This window comes from Gorilla gorilla, chromosome 4 (genome assembly GCF_029281585.2).
Source record: "Gorilla gorilla gorilla isolate KB3781 chromosome 4, NHGRI_mGorGor1-v2.1_pri, whole genome shotgun sequence".
NCBI classification, from domain to species: Eukaryota; Metazoa; Chordata; class Mammalia; order Primates; family Hominidae; genus Gorilla; species Gorilla gorilla.
Genome location: NC_073228.2, coordinates 114,372,199 through 114,391,268, shown reverse-complemented (window position 1 = coordinate 114,391,268; position 19,070 = coordinate 114,372,199). Strand labels below are relative to the sequence as shown.

Genomic DNA, 19,070 nt, shown 5'->3' with positions numbered 1-19,070 from the left:
ATGTATACATTAACATATTTTTAAATTGATTTACTTACCCTTGTTATACTAATATAGTATTAAGTGTAGCATTAAGTATCAAGATGTTTACCAATGAGTTTTATATTTTCTTATACTATCATATTGTAGTTTAGCATCCCTTTTTTTCAAGTTGAAGAACTCCCTTTAGGATTTGTCGTAAGGCAATTCTAGTTATAATGTGTTCCCTCAACTTTTGTTTGTCTGAGAAAGTATTTCGGTTTTTTGTTTTTTTAACTGCATTTTTCCAGGTATAGTATCTTCCTGGCAGATTTTTTTTCTTCCATCCCTTTGAACATATCATCTCACTCCCTTCTGGCAGGCAAAATTCCTGCTTAAAAAAATCTTTGGGTAGTCTTACAATCATCCCCTTGACATGACAAGTTGTTTTTCTCTCACTGCTTTCAAAATTATCTCCTATACTTTTGATATCTTGAATATAATGTGTCTCAGTGTGAATTTCTTTGGGTTAATTTTATTTAAGATCTTTTGGGCCTCCTGGATCTGGATGTACATTTTTCTTTCTAGATTTGTGAAGTGTCCAGCCAATTGTGTTTTCTAAATTGTATAGCACTGTGCAAATGGTAGGGGTTATGGCACAAGGGTGTTTCTGCTCTTACTACTGGTTTTAGTGTGGCTAGATTTACACGCTAAATCTAAGCCCTTCTACTAGTTTCTGGATTTTTCATAATGAGAATTGATCCATTTGTTCCTATCGAATTGATGTTTCCACGATAGAAAAGAGAGTCCAGTGTTTTCTATTATGCCATCTTGCAGATGTCACGAGAATTTTTTCACTTTTTAAAGAGATCCCTTCTAATCAGTGGTTACTGAGTAGAAGAATTAATAAAAGTCCTCAAATGGGATGAAGTAGGAGATATTTAGGTAAGAAGAGGAGGAGAAATAACACCAATACAGTTTCAAGAAAGGCAGTTATAGGTGAATAAATTTTCACTGGACTAGATTTGGTGTCACCAATTTTGGATGTCAGCAATTTTGGATGAGTCACAGCTCAGTTTTAGATTACTTAAGGCAACTTGTTATATCTCTCGGAATCTTAGTTTCTTCAAGATTATGGGTTTTAAAAAGGTTTTGCATGTAACATAATGTAGTTATAAAGGTAAAATATTCATATTCTTTTTTACAATTTCCAAGAACATTTTCGTTATTTTCTTCTTTATTTCTTTGTTGCCCCTGGAATACAGAAATCTGTGAGAATTATCTACTTATAATTATTATTCCATCTCTTGGTAGAATAAATTTAGCTTAGTGAAATTTAAAATAAATCCAAAATTCAGAAGTCTGATATTCCTGTAGTTTATTTATTAGAATCACAATTATTATTGAAAAGAGAATCAACTACTTTTATCCTTGGTTTCCAGTTAGAATTCCAGAAGTTAATTATTTTTATATGTTTTTGTAATTTCATTTTTTTAATTTTTAATTTTAATTTTTTAACTTCTATTTTAAGTTCAGAGATACAAGTACAGTTTTGTTACATAGGTAAACTTGTGTCATGGGGATTGGTTGTACAGATTATTTTATGACCCAGGTCACTATCACTAAGCCTAGTACCTATTAGTTATGTATCCTGATCTTCTCCCTCCTCCCACCCTCCACCCTCCAAAAAGGCCCCAGTGTATGTTGTTCCTCTCTGTGTCTCCATGTGTTGTCATCATTTAGCTCCCACTTATAAGTAAGAACATGCAGTATTTGGTTTTCTGTTCTTGTATTAGTTTCTAAGGATAATGGCCTTAAGCTCCACCCATGTCCCTGCAAAAGACATGATCTCATTATTTTTTATGCTGCATAGTATTCCATGGCATGTGTGTACCACATTTTCTTTATCCAGTCTACTATTCATAAGCATTTAGGTTGATTCTATGTCTTTGCTGCTGTGAATAGTGCTGCAGTGAATATACACATGCATGTGTCTTCATAATAAAATGATTTATAGTCCTTTGGGTATATACTCAGTAATGAGATTGCTGGGTAGAATGGTATTTCTGTCCTTAGGTCTTTGAGGAATTGCCACACTGTCTTCCACAATAGCTGAACTAATTTACTCCCACCAACAGTGTATAAGCATTTCTTTTCCTCCACAACTTCACCAGCACCTGTTATTTTTTTACTTTTAACAATTGCCATTCTGACTGGTGTAAGATGGTATCTCATTGTGGTTTTGATTTGCATTTCCATACTGATCAGTAATGTTGAGCTTTTTAAAAATATGATTGTTAGCCACATGTGTGTCTTCTTTTAATATATGTCTGTTCCTATCTTTTGCCTACTTTTTATGGGATTTTTTTTCTTGTAAATTTGTTTAATTTTCTTATAGTTGCTGCATGTTAGATATTTGTCAGATACATAATGTGCAAAAATTTTCTCCCATTCCCTAGATTGTCTACTCTGTTCATAGTTTCTTTTGCTGTGCAGTAGCCGTTTAGTTTAGTTATATTCCATTTGTCAAGTTTTGCTTTGTTGCAATGCTTTTGGTATCTTCGTCATGACTTATTTGCTTGTGTGTGTGTCCTGGATAGTATTGCCTAGGTTGTCTGCCAGGATTTTCATAGTTTTGGGTCTTACAGTTAAGTTTTTAATTGATATTGAGTGAATTTTTGTACATAGTGTTAGGAAGTGGTCCAGTTTCAATCTCCTGCATGTGGCTAGCCAGTTATCTCAGCACCATTTATTGAATAGGAAATCCTTTCCCCAGTGCTTGTTTTTGTTAGGTTTACTGAAGATAAGAAAATTGTAGGTGTGTGGTCTTATTTCTGGGTTCTCTATTCTGTTCCATTGGTCTATGTATCTGTTTTTGTATCAGTATCATGCTGTTTTGGCTAATGTAGCCCCACAGTATAGTTTGAAATCGGGTAGCATAATGCCTCAGCTTTGTTCTTTTTGCTTAGAATTGCCATGGCTATTCAGGCTTTTTTGTTGTTATTCCATATAGATTTTCAGTATTTTCTAGTTCTGTCAAGAATGTCAGTGATAGTTTAATAGGAATAGCACTGAATCTATAAATTGCTTTAGGCAGTATGGCCATTTTAACAATATTGATTCTTCTTATCTATAAGCATGGAATGTTTTTCCATTTGTTTGTATTGTCTTTGATTCCTTTGAGCAGTGGTTTGTAGTTCTCCTTGTAGAGATCTTTCACTGCCATAGTTAGCTGTATTCCTTTGTATTTCATTCTTTTTGTGACACTTGTGAATGGGAGTTCATTCCAAATTTGGCCTTAGGCTGGACCGCTTTTGGTGTATAGGAATGCTAACAATTTTTGCACATCGATTTTGCATGCTGAGACTTTGCTGAAGTTGTTAATCAGCTTAAGAAGCTTTTGGGCTAAGACAATGGGGTTTTCTAAAAGTAGGATCAAATCATGCCATTTGCAAACAGAGATAGTTTGACTTCCTCTCTTCCTATTTAGATGGCCTGCAAGGTGCTGTGGAATTGAAGTCTGCGGACCATCACTGCGCGGCCCCCTGGATTCAGCCTCTTTCCTAGGAGTATGTACAGGGACCTAACCTCCTTTTTTGCTGGAGTTGTGGCTACTTTTGCCAGGAAGCCCAGAAAGCAAGAACATCTAAGCTCCCGGGTCCCCTTGTATGCCTGAGCAGCTGCTCTGCTGAAACTCTACATAACCCTGTGTCAGACTGCAGGCCCTGGTGGAGGGGATTCATGATGTATCTCCTGACCTGAGGGTTGCAAAGATCTGTGGGAGAAGCATGGTTTCCCAGGGTCACACATTCACTCACTGCTTCTCTGAGTGGGGGAGGTTTGCTTGGCTCCATGTTGCTCCCGGGTTGGCCACCATTCTGCCTTGCTTTTCTCCATTCTCCATGGGTTGAGTTGTTTTTTGATTAGTCTCAACTGTAGTACCTGAATGTTTCACTTGAAGGTGCTGTATTTACTCGCCCCTTCCATTTCTCTCCACAAGAGCCACACACCTTAGCTGCTTCTAGTCAGCCATCTTGGCCACAATAATTATTTTTAGTTAATACATTTTCATAATTGACAATTAGAAAAGATCATGAAATTTCAAGTTAAGCAAATTCTACTCAGTGTCTTCATTATTCATCTACCTTTTGGCATCCTATTTGCAATTGTGCTTCAATCAACTACCACATTCTAATAAAAGAATCAGCTAACTTTTAAAGTTTGGTTTTCCATATTACCTACAACAAAATATGGGCATATAATACCTCAGTTCTCTTCAGTTTATTCTGTTGAATATTTGTTTAATATATGTAATGATCAATAATGATGATATATGCAAAATAACAATTTAACTAATATATATTATGTACATATATAGTGATACATATGTCATCATTATCATTATTTGTATTACTATAGTATAACAATATTCTGAAAATAGTGTCCTAGAATTCTTTGTATCCTGCTATCCAAAAGTATATTCCTAATTTTTCTACCCCTATCTCTATTGTTGTCTCCTCTGAAGTTCAAGAGTCCTCATGACTACCCTCTCTTTTGACACCAGCTGCAAGTTTGGGAGTCTCCAGAACCACCCTCCCTTCTAACACCAACTACAAGTCTGGAGATCCCTAAGACATCACTCATGTTTAATAATTTGCTAGAAGGACTCACAGAATTCAGCAAGGTCATTTTACTCAGGGTTATGGTTTATATGTGAAAGGATATAAATTAAAATCAGCCAAAGGAAGAGGTACATAGAGCAGAGTCCAGGAAAGACTCAAGTACAGAGCTTCCCATTATCCTCTCCCAGAGAAGTTGTGTGAAGAACATTTACTTCTAGCAATGATGTGTGACAATATACATAGAGTATGGTCAACTATGGAAGTTCACCCAAGCTTTGCAATTTACAGGTTTTGGGGGGGCTTGGTCACATACACTTGGTTAACTGCCTGCAGCATGGCTGTCTCTAGTATCTGGCCCCACCAATGTTCAAACTGATACAATGTGGCCCAAGCCACCCCACCATGAATCAAATCTTATAGCATGAACTATTTAACATACCCAAAGACCCCAGGTAAATAATGTCATTTTTATTAGTCAGGACATTCCAAGGCCTATGAGATTACTGCCCAGAGCCAAGGACAAAGGCCAACCCTCTCTTTGAGCATGGTTAATTCTTTAGTGTACCTTTTCCAAGTCCAAACTATCATCACTTTGCTTCTAGATTACTTCAAAAAGTTAAATGTCTTCCTGCTTCCCTCTGATATCCCATAGAGTCCATTTTCTACCAAGAAGCGAAAAAGTAAAATGTGACAGTTCCTTTTCTCATTTAAAAAGCTGTAATACAAAGTAGCAGACATATAGGATGAACAAGTCTAGAGAGCTAATGTAGAACATGAAGCTTATAGGTAATAAAATTGTATCCAGGGAAAATGTACCTTTTACTAGTATTCTATTGAGAGAGGAATGAGTTGTTGACTAATATTTAACAAGCATCTTGTGATTTTGAATTAGTGAAAAAAAAAGCCATGATAGTTATTTGTTATACTAAGAATAAAATCTAAACTCTTTTCCATGGCCCACAAATTGGCTGTGACCATTCAGAGTGTACCTAAGTAAAGGTCATACCTACCTGACATAGTCTTGTCCCATGACCCTCAGGTGTCTTGTAATACATTCGTTCTGTATTTTCTCCTCTTTCTCTAAACTAGCAAGCTATTCTAGGTTCAAAGCCTTTGCATTTTTCATCCTCCACTCTTGGAAATGCTTTTCCCTTGTTCCTTCAATGATTAACTCTTTTTCATCAGCTAGATCTTAGCTTGAATATCACCTCCTCATGGAAGTTTTGCTCTCATTCTGTCTACAGTAGTTTTCTTCTTCTAGTCATTGTTGGTCATATTACCATCTTCTATTATTCTCATAACATTCATAATAAACTGATACTGTTATATTTACTTTCTTTATATCTGTCTCTGTCCATTGGAATTAAGTATACCAAGAGAAGCAGTTTGTCTTTTTCTTTAGTACAGAGAACAGTGGCTGGCATCTAGCATTCACTCAGTAAATATTAGTTAAATGCATGGCTGGCTGACTGGTTCTTGTCCAACCATTAGTTTCTTGGCATTGATCTAGTTCCTTCAACTCTACATGGCATTGCATAACATCAGTGTTTTGAACCACATTCTACATTTGAATTACCTTTAAGTGGCACATTTGATTTTGTAGTGTCATATTATATTTGACAGAATTGCAAAGGCTATACTCATTTACACTCATTCATATAAGTAGAAATATTCATATTTCACTTTCACTAAGTATATGAAACGTAAGTCTCTTCAGTGGCAATTAAAGGCTATCAAAGGGTTCAAACACTGGAATAAGGCATTACTAATAAAAAGAAAAGGCATAATATTGATTTTCAAGTACAGTGGTGGTTTCTTAATAAAATTTTTGAATTTATTAAGAACTTGTTTTGGTTTGGCTTTTTTATATCCTAGGATACTGTCTGCTTAGCTGCAGACACAGACATATTTTCTCTCAGTATATTTAAAGTGACATCTTTGATAGCTGCCACAGGGTCACTCAAAGCAGAACAGAAGAGTGCCTTATGCTACAGCTTGGTCCCTTGTTGAAACATTTCATAGCAGGCATGCTTCTCAGCAAATGTCTAGATGTGCAAATTAGAATGTGGTCTACTTTTTATGACAGTTGTAACACATACCATCTGTCTTTATAAGGTTTTCTTTTCTTCATTAACTGTCAGTCAGTTGGATGTAATAGATTCTCCCTGTGAATATTATTCATCAGCAGCACTTCAATTGAGTTTAAATCAACAGGTGAACAGCTCACTTTTAAAAATATGCATGGAATTTAAAAGGAATTGTGACTTACTAAAACATAACTATCAGAATATATTTTATGGTTTATCATTGATCTTGTGGATTCTAAAACCAAAGTGTATTCATTTTGATAATTCAACTATTGTAGTTTTATAAAATATTGACCTTCAATAAGTGATAATTTAAAATACATAGAGGAAAGTGGTTTGTATGTGTTTTTGTCAGTCATTTGTGTTAATGTTGAGAGTCTGTAAGTAAATGTAGAAATTAGTTAAAATTTACTGTATGTTTTATTTGTAATATTGTTCAAAAACTTATTTTTTCTCAGAGGCTCACAATCCAGAATTATTAACTTAAAAAATAATGTGTTTCCTTACTTATATTGACTTCAACCTAATGACCCACAAGTCAGCAATCTCAGTCTTGCTATTTTACTTGCATTCTAGCCATATTTTTACAACAAACTACAGGACATTGAACATTAGAGTCTCCCTTCCCATGCCACATTTTCCAAATAATATTTATCTTCTTTTTCTTAAAAGTGACTCTTCTATACACTCTTCTCATTTCTTCAAGTGGTTTTATTATTGTTTCAGTCTCCTGAGCTTAAAAATGTACTTCTCCTTTCCCCTGTATTTTTGCCTCTTTCCCCATAGCTAAGAAGTCCAATTAGATCTTCTCCACAGTGTCCTAAGTTTCTGCCCCTTCCTTGCCAATCTCCTGCTGCCCATTGCAGTAAAGACCTAGATTACCTCATAAAACTCCTGTATTGGTTTCCCAGTTTATTGCTTGAATAAACATGACATTGCATTGAGCAGACATAACGTTACTCCCTTCCTCAAACATCTACCATTTAATCTGATCCCCTTTATCTTTAGCTAGCTTTGGTACCTTATCTATTTTTTTTTTAACCATAGCTCACTGTAGCCTCAAACTTTGTGGGTGAAGTGATCTTCCCAACACAGCCTCCTGAGTACCTGGAACTACAGATGTGCACCACTATGCCCAGCTAATTTAAAAAAACAAACAAACAAAAAAACAAACAAAAAAAAACAACTATAGAGATAGGGTCTCGGTATTTTGCCCAAGCTAGTCTTGATCTCCTGGCCTGCCTCAAGCAATCCTCCTGCCTCAGCCTCCCCAAGTGCTTGGATTACAAATGTGAGCCACCATGACTGGCCTCTTATTTATTTTTAGTATAAACTGTCCACCTTAGCTTCATTTGAGATCCTTACTATCATCTCTTCCCTTCTCTGTATAACTACCTCACTACTGGGGGCCATATTCCTGACCTAAATGTCTTGATTTGCTGTGGACTTTCCCAGTTTTGTCCTTGAAAGCTTGTGTTCCAAGAAACCCTTCAGCCCCAGGCAAAGGGACATAGTTGTTCTCTCTACCTACTTCCCTAATTCAATTAACAGATTTTTATAAATTAGATCTACTATGTTGTAGGTACTTTGTTGTAGGCACTTTGCTATATGCTAGGAAATTCTGAGCGAATAAAAGATATTCTCTCTTCTCCAGTAGTTTATAATCCATAGGTGAGATATGCAAGTACAATATGATACAATACATTAGGCACAAGGGCACCTAGCTAGCCATGGAGATTCAGAGAAGGATTCCTAGTAGAAAGAATGCAGGAGTCTCGATAGAAGCCAGGTGTAGTGTGGAGTTATTTTTGGACAGGATAATTTCTGGTTAAGTGAAAAGTTTATACAAGAGCTAGAAGATTAAATGAGATGTGTATTCTAGAACTTCAAGTAGTTTTGTCTGTTTGTAGTGTATTAGCAAGAGGGGTGGGATTAAAGGAGTGGTGATAGATGTGTTCCAAAATGATGTCATATTAGAAAGACAGACAGTAATTGCCTGGCCATGCGATTTGGAATTTACATAGGGACAAATGGCAATCCTTTGCTGAGTTGTGAGTAGAGAAGTAACATAATGAGATTTAGAAAGGTCAGTTTCCACAACGTGGATTAGTAATGGTGAAGCAGTAAATAATAAGACAGGAAGATGAAAGAACTAGGAAGCTATTACAGTATTTATTCTCAGAGCTAACCTTTTTTCAGATATCCTTCCATTTGAAATACTCACCCAATATCTTCGTCTGCACTTTTCCCAAATTTACCTATTGGACAAGTCTTGTAAACTCATACTTTCTCCAGCCCTTTCCTTACTCTTCTAGCCCTCATTGATCTCTTGCTTTTGTGATTGTTATATCAATGACCATCATCTTTTCATTTAACAGTTACCCTCTAATTTCTCTTACAAATTATTCTCATGTCCCAGACTTGCCAATTACTTGAAGATACAGATTATCTTTTTCTCACTTTAGTCAAGACTATTCACAAAGAAAATGGTTTAAGAAAACCCCAAAACCTTAAACTTGGGCTTTTTTATTATAGTCCAAACGTTCAGTGCAAAGATATTAATGCCATTCATTCAAAAAACTTGTTTTATATTATATGTTATTTCAAATATTGTGATGTCTCAATTTAAATTAGTAAAGTTCCTATAAGGAGAAAATGACGTTTCAAAAATAATTGGCTGCTTAACTGTAGCTTCCTACTTCCAGCTTATACTTTCTCTCCTAAAGTTCCAATAATAGAAAAGGTAGATGATACCTTAAAATTGGAAACTGGATATATGCCTTCCTCCTATTACTTGTAAAACATGTACGTACTTTCTCTTCTGCCTCCTCTTTCTTTCAAACTCTTTCTTTCCTATGAATGGAATGGAAGGTCATGACTAGAAAGAAAAGTACTTGTGTAAATTGGAAAGACTGTGCTGCATGGGACAGGATTAGACCAGCCCTTACCTGCTCTATCATTCATTCAACAGCTGTCTGATGCCAGGGAGCTTTCTAGGCAAGTTCAAGTTTATATGTTCCCTTTTATTATTCTAAGTATATATAATAACATCTACATAGCAGGATTGTAGTGAGAACTAAAATTGGACCACATAGTTAGTACCCCCTCCAGTACTAGCTATAATAATAATGATGATTGTTATTAACCTGCATTGTGAAAACTAGATTCATTTGGAAAAGTTGAGGATTGTGACTTTTCATGTTGTTCTTCTATCTTTATTTAAGAAGGGCAATAATCATCAATGGACTGTCACCAGGGTTTTGGAGAAAAGTGCAATATGGAATTTAAAGGGCTTTAAAAACTCTTCCAGTTCCCTTTCTGAACCATTTCCTCTTCTTATTCTTCTTATCTGCTTCACATACTCAGTATTTTCATGTTGGTTTTTGGCTAAGTTCATCTCTTCTATGATAACTGTATTATTTTATTCTCCAAATTTATTTCTCCCAAATCTACCTAAATTGGAATTCTTTCTTCCTATTACTGCTTAGCAATATACAATATCTAGGTAAGAAATAATTACTATAAAGAGTAAATAGGAATGTCTTTCTCCTTTCTCTAAGGAAAATACATATTTTGAAAGTGGAACTTGATAATGTATATAAATTGCTAATTGCTATATAAGTTCTAGAAGAGGAGTGTCTTAGAGTTTTTAAATCTCTGTTTTCATTACTTTTTCCTATATTCCAATTGATTTATTTCACTATTATTGAAATGAATTTTTCAGCTTATAATTATAACAGTAGTTTTTGTATGCTTTTCACATGATTTGCACATTTTCTTCTTGGTTCAAATACCATGTTTCATAATGTTTGACTTTTTTAATAACAGGAAGTATTTTTCTGGTTTCTCTACTTTATTATAAAAATTCATCATGGTGGTCTGTGTTCACATTCCTTTGAACAGATTCCTCTTTACTTGAGTTCTAAGAATTTGTTTTGTGTATGTAGTTTACAGTTTACCCATTTAACTTTTAAATTTATGAAGTATACCAGTTAGGTGCAGTTTTTCTTTTCATGTGGTTAGAAATTTTAAAATGATCTGTGATCTGTTTTAAATGTAAAGGAGAGAAAGCAGTGAAGGGTCAGAAATTTCCACAGCTTAGAATTTCAGACTTTAGAATATTATTATGAATTATAGTAAAATTGGTTTATTCTGTTTCACACAATCATACTTTAGCAAGGTGAATAAAATGGTAATTCCCAAAGACTTTTTCTTTTTAAACAGGTGATCAAGTAGTCTGGACTGGTTACTATGGCTTAGTGTATAACCTGGTGAAAATTTCATGGGAACTTCAAGGAGACGAAGAACAGGATGGACTTAGAAACATGATATGGCAAACATTGCAGAAAACAAAGGATTATGAGGAAGATGTACGAATCCAAAATGCAATCAATATAGCTCAGGTAAGGTAAAACACTGGGCAATAAATACGTACATCTATCATTAGGAAGCACAGTTGTCATTTCTCTCCATGGTAAAAGGAATGTCTACATTCAGTGAGTATTAATGACTTACAGTTGAGAATAATATTTTTAAAACTTAATACTGATCTATTTTTGATTAAAGATAGGAGGGTTGAGCTCTAGACGGTAGTGTAAAGGCCACCAAAATCTGTAATAGAAACAGAATTAAATTCATTTAACACATCTAGGGAAAAGTACACCGCAGTAAGGGGTGATTCCACCATAGAACTCTAACTTGGTGGGAAATTCTGATAGACATGTTAGGTACGCTAGATTGAAGTAGCATGTTAAGCCATGATTCTTTTTCTCTTTTCTTGATGAAGACATTTAGAAAGTAATGGAAGTTTTAAGGAGCATAACACAATCCTCTAATTTGAGGGCTATGTTAGGATGAGCTGTGAAAGAGCTGCATAGGGGCACTTTCACTACCTCATAGCAAGGGCTGCCAAAAGAGGCAGGCTGTGGGTAAGATTCAAATAGGAGGAGCAAGGGGCATTTTTATGATGTAGCTTTTTATGATGTTAGGAATCCAGAGACCTATTCTCTCACTTGAGCATTTCCTCCGTTGTCTAGTTCAGTGACCAGAAATACCAGGAAGAAGGCTGAACACAGCCATATCATGACACTGGACTAGAGAAAGGGTAAATTAAAGGTGGTCTTAACTTCAGTGATTTCAACACACATAGAAAATAAATAGGTAAAGGTAAAAGCTCCTTTGTTGGGTTACCCACTAGCTCCAAGACTCTTCCCTCTCCTCTCAGCCTGCTTGACTACTATATTTGTAAATCAACCTATATCTCCTAGCCTTCTAAATTATAATTTAGAAGCTTAAAGGGCATCCTATAGTTAGTGAGAGGACACAAGAACATTTTATTTTTATAATTTTGGTAATAACACATTAAACAACTACCATATTAAAGGAAAAACACACAGAAACATCTGTTTTTTTCAATGCTGTATCCCAATACACACAATAAGTGCTCAATAAATATATGTTGAATGAACAGTCCAAATGGGTGCCCTTTAAATATTAACATACATGCTATAACCATGTTTAATAATTAAATTTAATATTGATTAAATTAATGGTAAAATTATTTTTAAGATAAAAATAAAAATAATTTTATTATTAAAAATAACAAAATTAAAGAGTAACATCTACAATTCTTCGGAAATTAAACATGCCTTGATAAATGATATGGTTTGGCTGTGACCCCACCCAATCTCATCTTGAATTATAGTTCCCATCAACCCCACGTGTTATGGAAGGTACCTGGTGGGAGTTAATTGAATCATGGGAGTGGTTTTTTCCCATGTTATTCTCATAATAGTAAATAAGTCTCATGAGATCTGATGGTTTTATAAAGACAGTTTCCCTGCACATGCTCTCTTGCCTGCTGCCATGTAAAACATGCCTTTGTTCCTCCTTCACCTTCCACCATGATTTTGTGGCCTCTCTAGCCATGTGGAAATGTGAGTCCATTAAACCTCTTTTTCTTTATAAATTACCCAGTCTTGGGTATTTCTTTGTAGCAGTATGAAAATGGACTGATACAGTAAATTGGGATTGGTAGAGTGGGGTGCTGCTGTAAAGATACCTGAAAATGTGGATACAACTTTGGAACTGAGTAACAGGCAGAAGTTGGAACAGTAAGAAGAGCTCTGAAGAAGATAGAAAAATGTGGGAAGGTTTGGAACTTCTAGAGATGTGTTGAATGGCTTTCACCAAAATGCTGATAGTGATGTGGACAATGAAGTCCAGACTGAGGTGGTCTCTGATGAAGATGAGGAACTTGTTGGGAACTGGAGTAAAGGTCACTCTTGCTATGCAAAGACACTGGCAGCATTTTGCCCCTGCTCTAGAGATCTGTGGAACTTTGAACTTGAGAGAGATAATTTAGGGCATCTGGCAGAAGAAAATTCTAAGTGACAGAATCTTCAAGAGGAAGCAGAGCATAAAAGTTTGAAAAATTTTAGCCTGCATCCCATTTTTTGGGAAGGAATTCAAGCCTGCAGCAGAAATTTGCATAAGTAACAAGGAGCCAAATGCCAATGACCAAGACAAAAGGGAAAATGTGTCCAGGACATGTCAGAGACGTTCTCAGCAGCCCCTCCCATCACAGTCTTGGAGGCCTAGGAGCTCTGGGAATAATTTTTTAAATGTTTGTAAAAAATAAGAAAAAGTTTCAGTTGAAAGTACATTTAGAAAAATAAAAGCAGACTATAAAAAGCATAGAACTGATAAATCCTAAAATTGTTTCCTTGGGTAAAATAAAAATAATACACAAACTATTTTAGACTAGCTAATATAATGGAAAAATGAGGGAAACTTTTATTAATCACAAAATCTGGAAGGGTAAAGGGAATGTGATTATAAGAAAGTAATTGGAAAATGATTATAAAAGGATCAATTTACAACTGTATGCTAATATATATGAAAATATAGTGCAATAAATGATTTTCCAAGAAAATATAAATGATGAAAATTGACTGTAGAAAGGATATAAAAATCTTAACAAACAAGATTTAGAGAAATTTGCAAGTGACCTACTAGATTTGTTCATATGAATATCAAGGACAAGACTAACATATTCATTAGTATTGCTAATATTTAACGTTGTTATTGACACACTAACCTGTGCACTCATATTTAGCAGGTAACTGAATATATGTTGGGTCATAACTGGAGAATGTTTAAACCAAGTTTGTCATACCAAAGCAGTAGGTGAGAGTAGCTAAACACTTGGGAACAGAGAAAAAATAATTCCATTTAAATTCCAACTCCACACAATCTCTTTATACAGATGGGACTTGGAACAAGTTATTCCTCAGCCTTAGTTTTCTTATTTTTGAAAACTGTATGCCAAGGGATATTTCTAATGCTCACAGACAGGGATAGTAACTGAAAATCACATAAGAGACAGGAAAGCTGAGTGACTTTGAGAGCACAGAACCTACAGCAAAGGTTGCCTGGGTTCAAATGGCTGTTCTACCATAGAGTATCTAAGTGACCTTGGGCATATTTTTACTTCAGTTTCCTTCTCTGAAAATGGGGCTAAGAATAGTATCTAATGCATAGGCTTGTTATGATGACTAAATTAACTCATGTTATAAAACATTTAAAGTTTTTGGTAAATAAAATATACTGAGATAAAAGTTATTTGTTATACTCTAAGTTATATTACTTCTCAATATCTCTAGAGATTATGATTTATTATTGTGCTGTTAGAACTATAAGAGGAGAACATTTGCTTTTAATAGAAAAAATTCAACAGCAAATGTTGATGAATTTCAGATGAAGAAAGTGAAAATAACTTAGCAAAATATTTGGAGGAAGTAGAAGATAAGTAAGCTATGAAGTAAACCGATGAAATTATTTTATTGTGGTGGTTTCTTACAGGTGTGCTAACTGAGGCAAGCCGCAAATCTTCATGAAACTATGAGATAGCAGGCTTGAAAAAAGTTTACAACATTGATGGAGTAGACCTGGTTTAGGGATTTCACTAATGGCTTTATTTATCTGTTTCCAAAATAGGTGGGGAAAAATTGGGTTGGTATTTTCTCTTCAGGCAATGAGAATAGGTGGCCACCCTGATCTCTACAGGTCCAGCACTTGGCATTCCCCTGACTAAGCAACCTGAAGAGAAGAGTTGATTTTTGGGAAGAGTAATTGTTCTGTTTTGGGTTTATACCTTTTGGAGACATTTATGAGTATGCTGACCAAGCATTCCAATTTGCCCAGGTTAGCATGGGTTCACACCTATTGTCCCAACTTTCTTACTGGTTGTAAATTAATTCACTTTCAAAAGTTTCTCAGTTTGGATGGCAAATTATTGGTCTATCTTACTTTTAAGTTTTCCATTACACAGTATGTTGCAAATCTGCACTTGCCAATACTAAACTCTTTTTGTTAAAGTTTAAATATTTACAGCTTCTTGGTTTTTCTAGCTCTGATTGAGTGAACATATATATTTTTCTTCATATTCAAAGGAAACCATTTTGAAATAGGCCATTCATTCTTCATAAAATACACATGATTTTTCCATTGATGCTTTATCCATATGGCATCCTATGATATTTCAAAGTGCCAACAAACACTTTTTTTTCTTACGTCTTATTTTGAGGCAAGTTAATCTGTTTGTAATCAGGAAATACACATTTTTTTCTGTGATTGAAAATTTCTGGTTATTTCTAGCTTTCACAGGAGCAATTATCCTAGTATTCCTAATGTCCTGTTTTTAGATAATAATTATGGATACAAATTAATGTTAATAGTTAGGAAGGGCAATTAATAAATTTAATCTGCCCAGTTTATTATCAAAGCATATGGCTGGGCCATTACTGGCAACCCCAAGTATCTATACTCTAGATACTTCATAGAAAATAAAACCTTAAACTCTTTGCTTTTTAACCATAAGTACAATTTGGAATAATAATCCTTAAAGAGTACTATCTAAATACAAGAAGCTCATCATTTTCTCCAGATATTTTATTTTTTTCTTGGAAAAAGACAATCACAGAGCTGCCCACTTGAATTATATTGTCTTGAATTTCATGGACGTGCTTTTATGCAACTGTGCTTCAGCTTTATCCTTGGTTTTGGATTAGGAGCCCCAAAGTAAAAGAAAAACAAAGAAAATTAATATATTTGTTTCAGTGATGGTCACTGTATCACCCAATATCCCCATTATTGGGATTTAGGAAATAAATCCTCTTTAGTCTTATGCACTCTATGAACCTTATTACTAATTTTGTATAAACTGTTTGTTGGACCTTAAAAAAATTACAGCCTAATTTTTGAACAGTTCTAACAGAAATAGAAAATGGCATATAGTCACCTCACCCAACCTTATTCTTTTCTTTTTGTTCTGTTTCCATGATTCTTTCAATTATTTGTATTACTCTCTAGTCTTATAACTATTTTTATATGCTACTGTCAAATAACAAATGGATTATACTATAACTAAGTCAACTCAAATTTATCATTTCTATAATTAGAATTCTATTTATATGCCATTTTCAGAGCCAATCATTTGATATAAGATATTCTTTTTTCTTCAAAATTTTAGTAAATATCTATAGATAATTACATTTGAAATTCATAGGTCAATCAGACATAGCAAATATATTTTAGATATTAGATACAAGCAAAGACCTCATTACTTGAGTAGTCAGCGCTGAGAATTAACGAATAAACAAACACATAACCACTACCTGTGCTAATTTGTTTTCAATGCTTAGAAGACATTTAAAGGGTGTTTTCATTTATTTTAAATATTAAATGAAGGCGGAAAGTTAGCTTTTCTCAAGACAAGTCTAAATCAGAAATTTCTAAAAGCAGTTATATTGATTTAGGCATAGTATATGTTTAAGAAATGTGTTTAATTTGCATTGAATACCTTAACTAAAACACACAGTTAACTCTATATCTATTTTATTTAAAAGTTAGCTAGAGATAGAGACATTTGGATTATTAAACAATAGACTGTATGATTTATGGACATAAATGATGAAGTATTTAACCTAGTGACTTTGAAAAAATCACTTAATTTAGTTTGAATTCCCTTATTTAATATTAAGACACTACAGATATATAAAGTACAAAATTATATAAAATTTTTCACCAAAATCAGAAAAAATATGAAATAAATATTTATTGAGTATTTACTGTGTCTGTTCAGCCTAGCTGAATTCTGTGCAAGATGCAAAGAAGTGTAAAACATAACCTTTACACATAAGCTTTATTGTCTCATCCAGAAAGCACGTTCTCCAGAAATAGACAAAGACTAATACAAAAGGACATAATATATGTGGCTAGCTACATCAAAGTTCATAAAGTTCATGGCACTCAGTAGGAGCCCAGATAAATGTTTGATCCCTAACTTTTTTTTAATATTAGCGGGAATGTATTATCGTCCTCTTCAAGTATTAAATAGTACTTGAGGTGGAAATTTAAATTATAAGTTGGATTACATGGTGCAAAGTGGCAGGGTCAAAGAGCATCTTGCAGATAAGAAAATGTCATGAGCCATGCAGAGATAAGAACACTGTGAAAAGGACATTGTAGGTTGACTTGCCAAGTTGGGAAAATAGCTTGGATTGAGCATTCATGGGCATTAAATCTGGAAGGTTTGTTTGCATTACCAGGCTAAGGTGATGGAGACTTAGGTGGTTTCATGGAAACAGAGATGCTAAGTGGAGGAATTAGTTGTAGGGGAAAATTGTTGGTTCTAATTGAATTTATTTGTTTGGTAATTTATGTTGGGTAAAACTTAAGTGTACGACTTCCTATAACTTTTTTAAATAATGAATTATTGCCTTGGAACTCATGGTATGTTGTTAGAGTAATTATTTCCAATTTATTCAGTGCTCTGTACGACCACACCTTGCTCATTGTCTCTACACTCAAATTCTTGGCTTGACTATATTACTTGATTTAGATAATAGGCAATGGCAAATCTTATACAAGGAGATATTTTAAGAATATTTACACATTGGGGTCTTCCCTTTCTTATTCTCTTGGAACCCAGTAACTGCCATGTCAATAAGTGCATTATCCAGCTGGAAGATGACAGACAACGTGGAACAGACATGCCATTTTAACTGATTTACTCCCAAGCCAGTCCCCAGCTGACCTAAACTCTGACCACAGACACAAAAATAAACTCAGCTCAGACCAGTAGAACCATTCTCTGTTCCCAGCTCAAATTGCTGACCTGGGGAACTATATGCTAAATAAGTGGTTGTGTTAAGCCTCTTAGTTTTTGGTGATATTTTTACATACAAAAGGGTTTTTGATAGAAAGCTGCATAAATGGGATTTCAGTCTGCTATATTCTTCAATATGAATATTGTTTCTTTCTTTTATGTATCATGTTTAAAAAGACACTTATGATTGCTAAGATTTGATATTTACTGTATGTCATCCGATAAACACTTTATGTGCATTATTTAATTCTCATAAAACCGTATTTTATATATACATATATATATATACCCACACATATACACACACACACACATTATGGTCTTGATTTTACAGATGAGGAAACTGAAACTTTAAATGAGAACAGTTTTGTTTTTTTTTTTTTGCAAGGTGAAGTAACTTGACTATGGATACATAGCTAGCTATCTGCAGTGCTTGAATTCAAACTCTTTTGTGCCAATTTGATAGCCAGTGCTCTTAAACATTCTTCCCAGTGAGTTATTTCCTGTATGAAATTCTTGAGTTATTTTAAGAAAATCTATAAAAGCAAAAAATGAATATTAATAAGGGTAACAAGAAGATAAAAAGGATTGTTAACATTTCTTACTACATAAATTTTATGTAATAATTTTGCTTCTGGCTTCATTATACTTCCTTACCACTTTTTCTTTGTTCTGATTCTTCATTTACGTTTTATTCTGCTATAGTACCTATGGCACTCTATAAGTTGTTTTATAATTTTAATAAAATGGTAAATACACATGCACAAATAAAATAATGGATGATTAAAGTTGGGATTATAACCAGCTATGAAAATATGAGAAGATTTGAAGGGCTAAATTAGTTTTTCAGATTTATTGGCTGGAGCTGGGTAGCATAGCGCTCACCTGACTGTAGATCTGGGCTCAGCATGGATTGCTGGACAGCCAGTCTCATTGGTATAATGTGAAAAAGTCGCTGTGGTTTAAATTTGCATTTTCTCAGTAATACAAATATAGTTGAGTATATTTTCACTTTTTATTCACCATTTAAATTTTCTCCTTTAGTGAATTGTCAGCTCAAAAATTATTTTTTTTCTCTTGGGTTTTCTATTTTATCAATTGTTTGGAGATCTTTGTAAATTCTGGATATAACTTCTTTCTTTAAGGATTAGTCAACACTACTTTTGTTGCTATTGCTCAAATTGTTCCAGCTCTGGCCATTGGAAAAATTTTCAGTTTGTTCCTTGTGAACCT

The 19,070-nt window shown here is 34.2% G+C and overlaps 1 protein-coding gene across 7 annotated transcripts in view; it reads left to right on the top strand.

Annotated features, from left to right (window-relative positions):
- Nucleotides 1-19,070, top strand: part of TMEM232 (transmembrane protein 232) — a 324,485-nt gene that overhangs the window by 164,937 nt on the left and 140,478 nt on the right. For all 7 annotated transcript variants that reach the window (XM_055387542.2, XM_055387541.2, XM_063706702.1 and 4 more), the window contains one exon: nucleotides 10,892-11,070. In XM_055387542.2, the coding sequence (XP_055243517.2) occupies nucleotides 10,892-11,070 (179 nt within the window). The remainder of the gene's footprint in view (nucleotides 1-10,891; nucleotides 11,071-19,070) is intronic.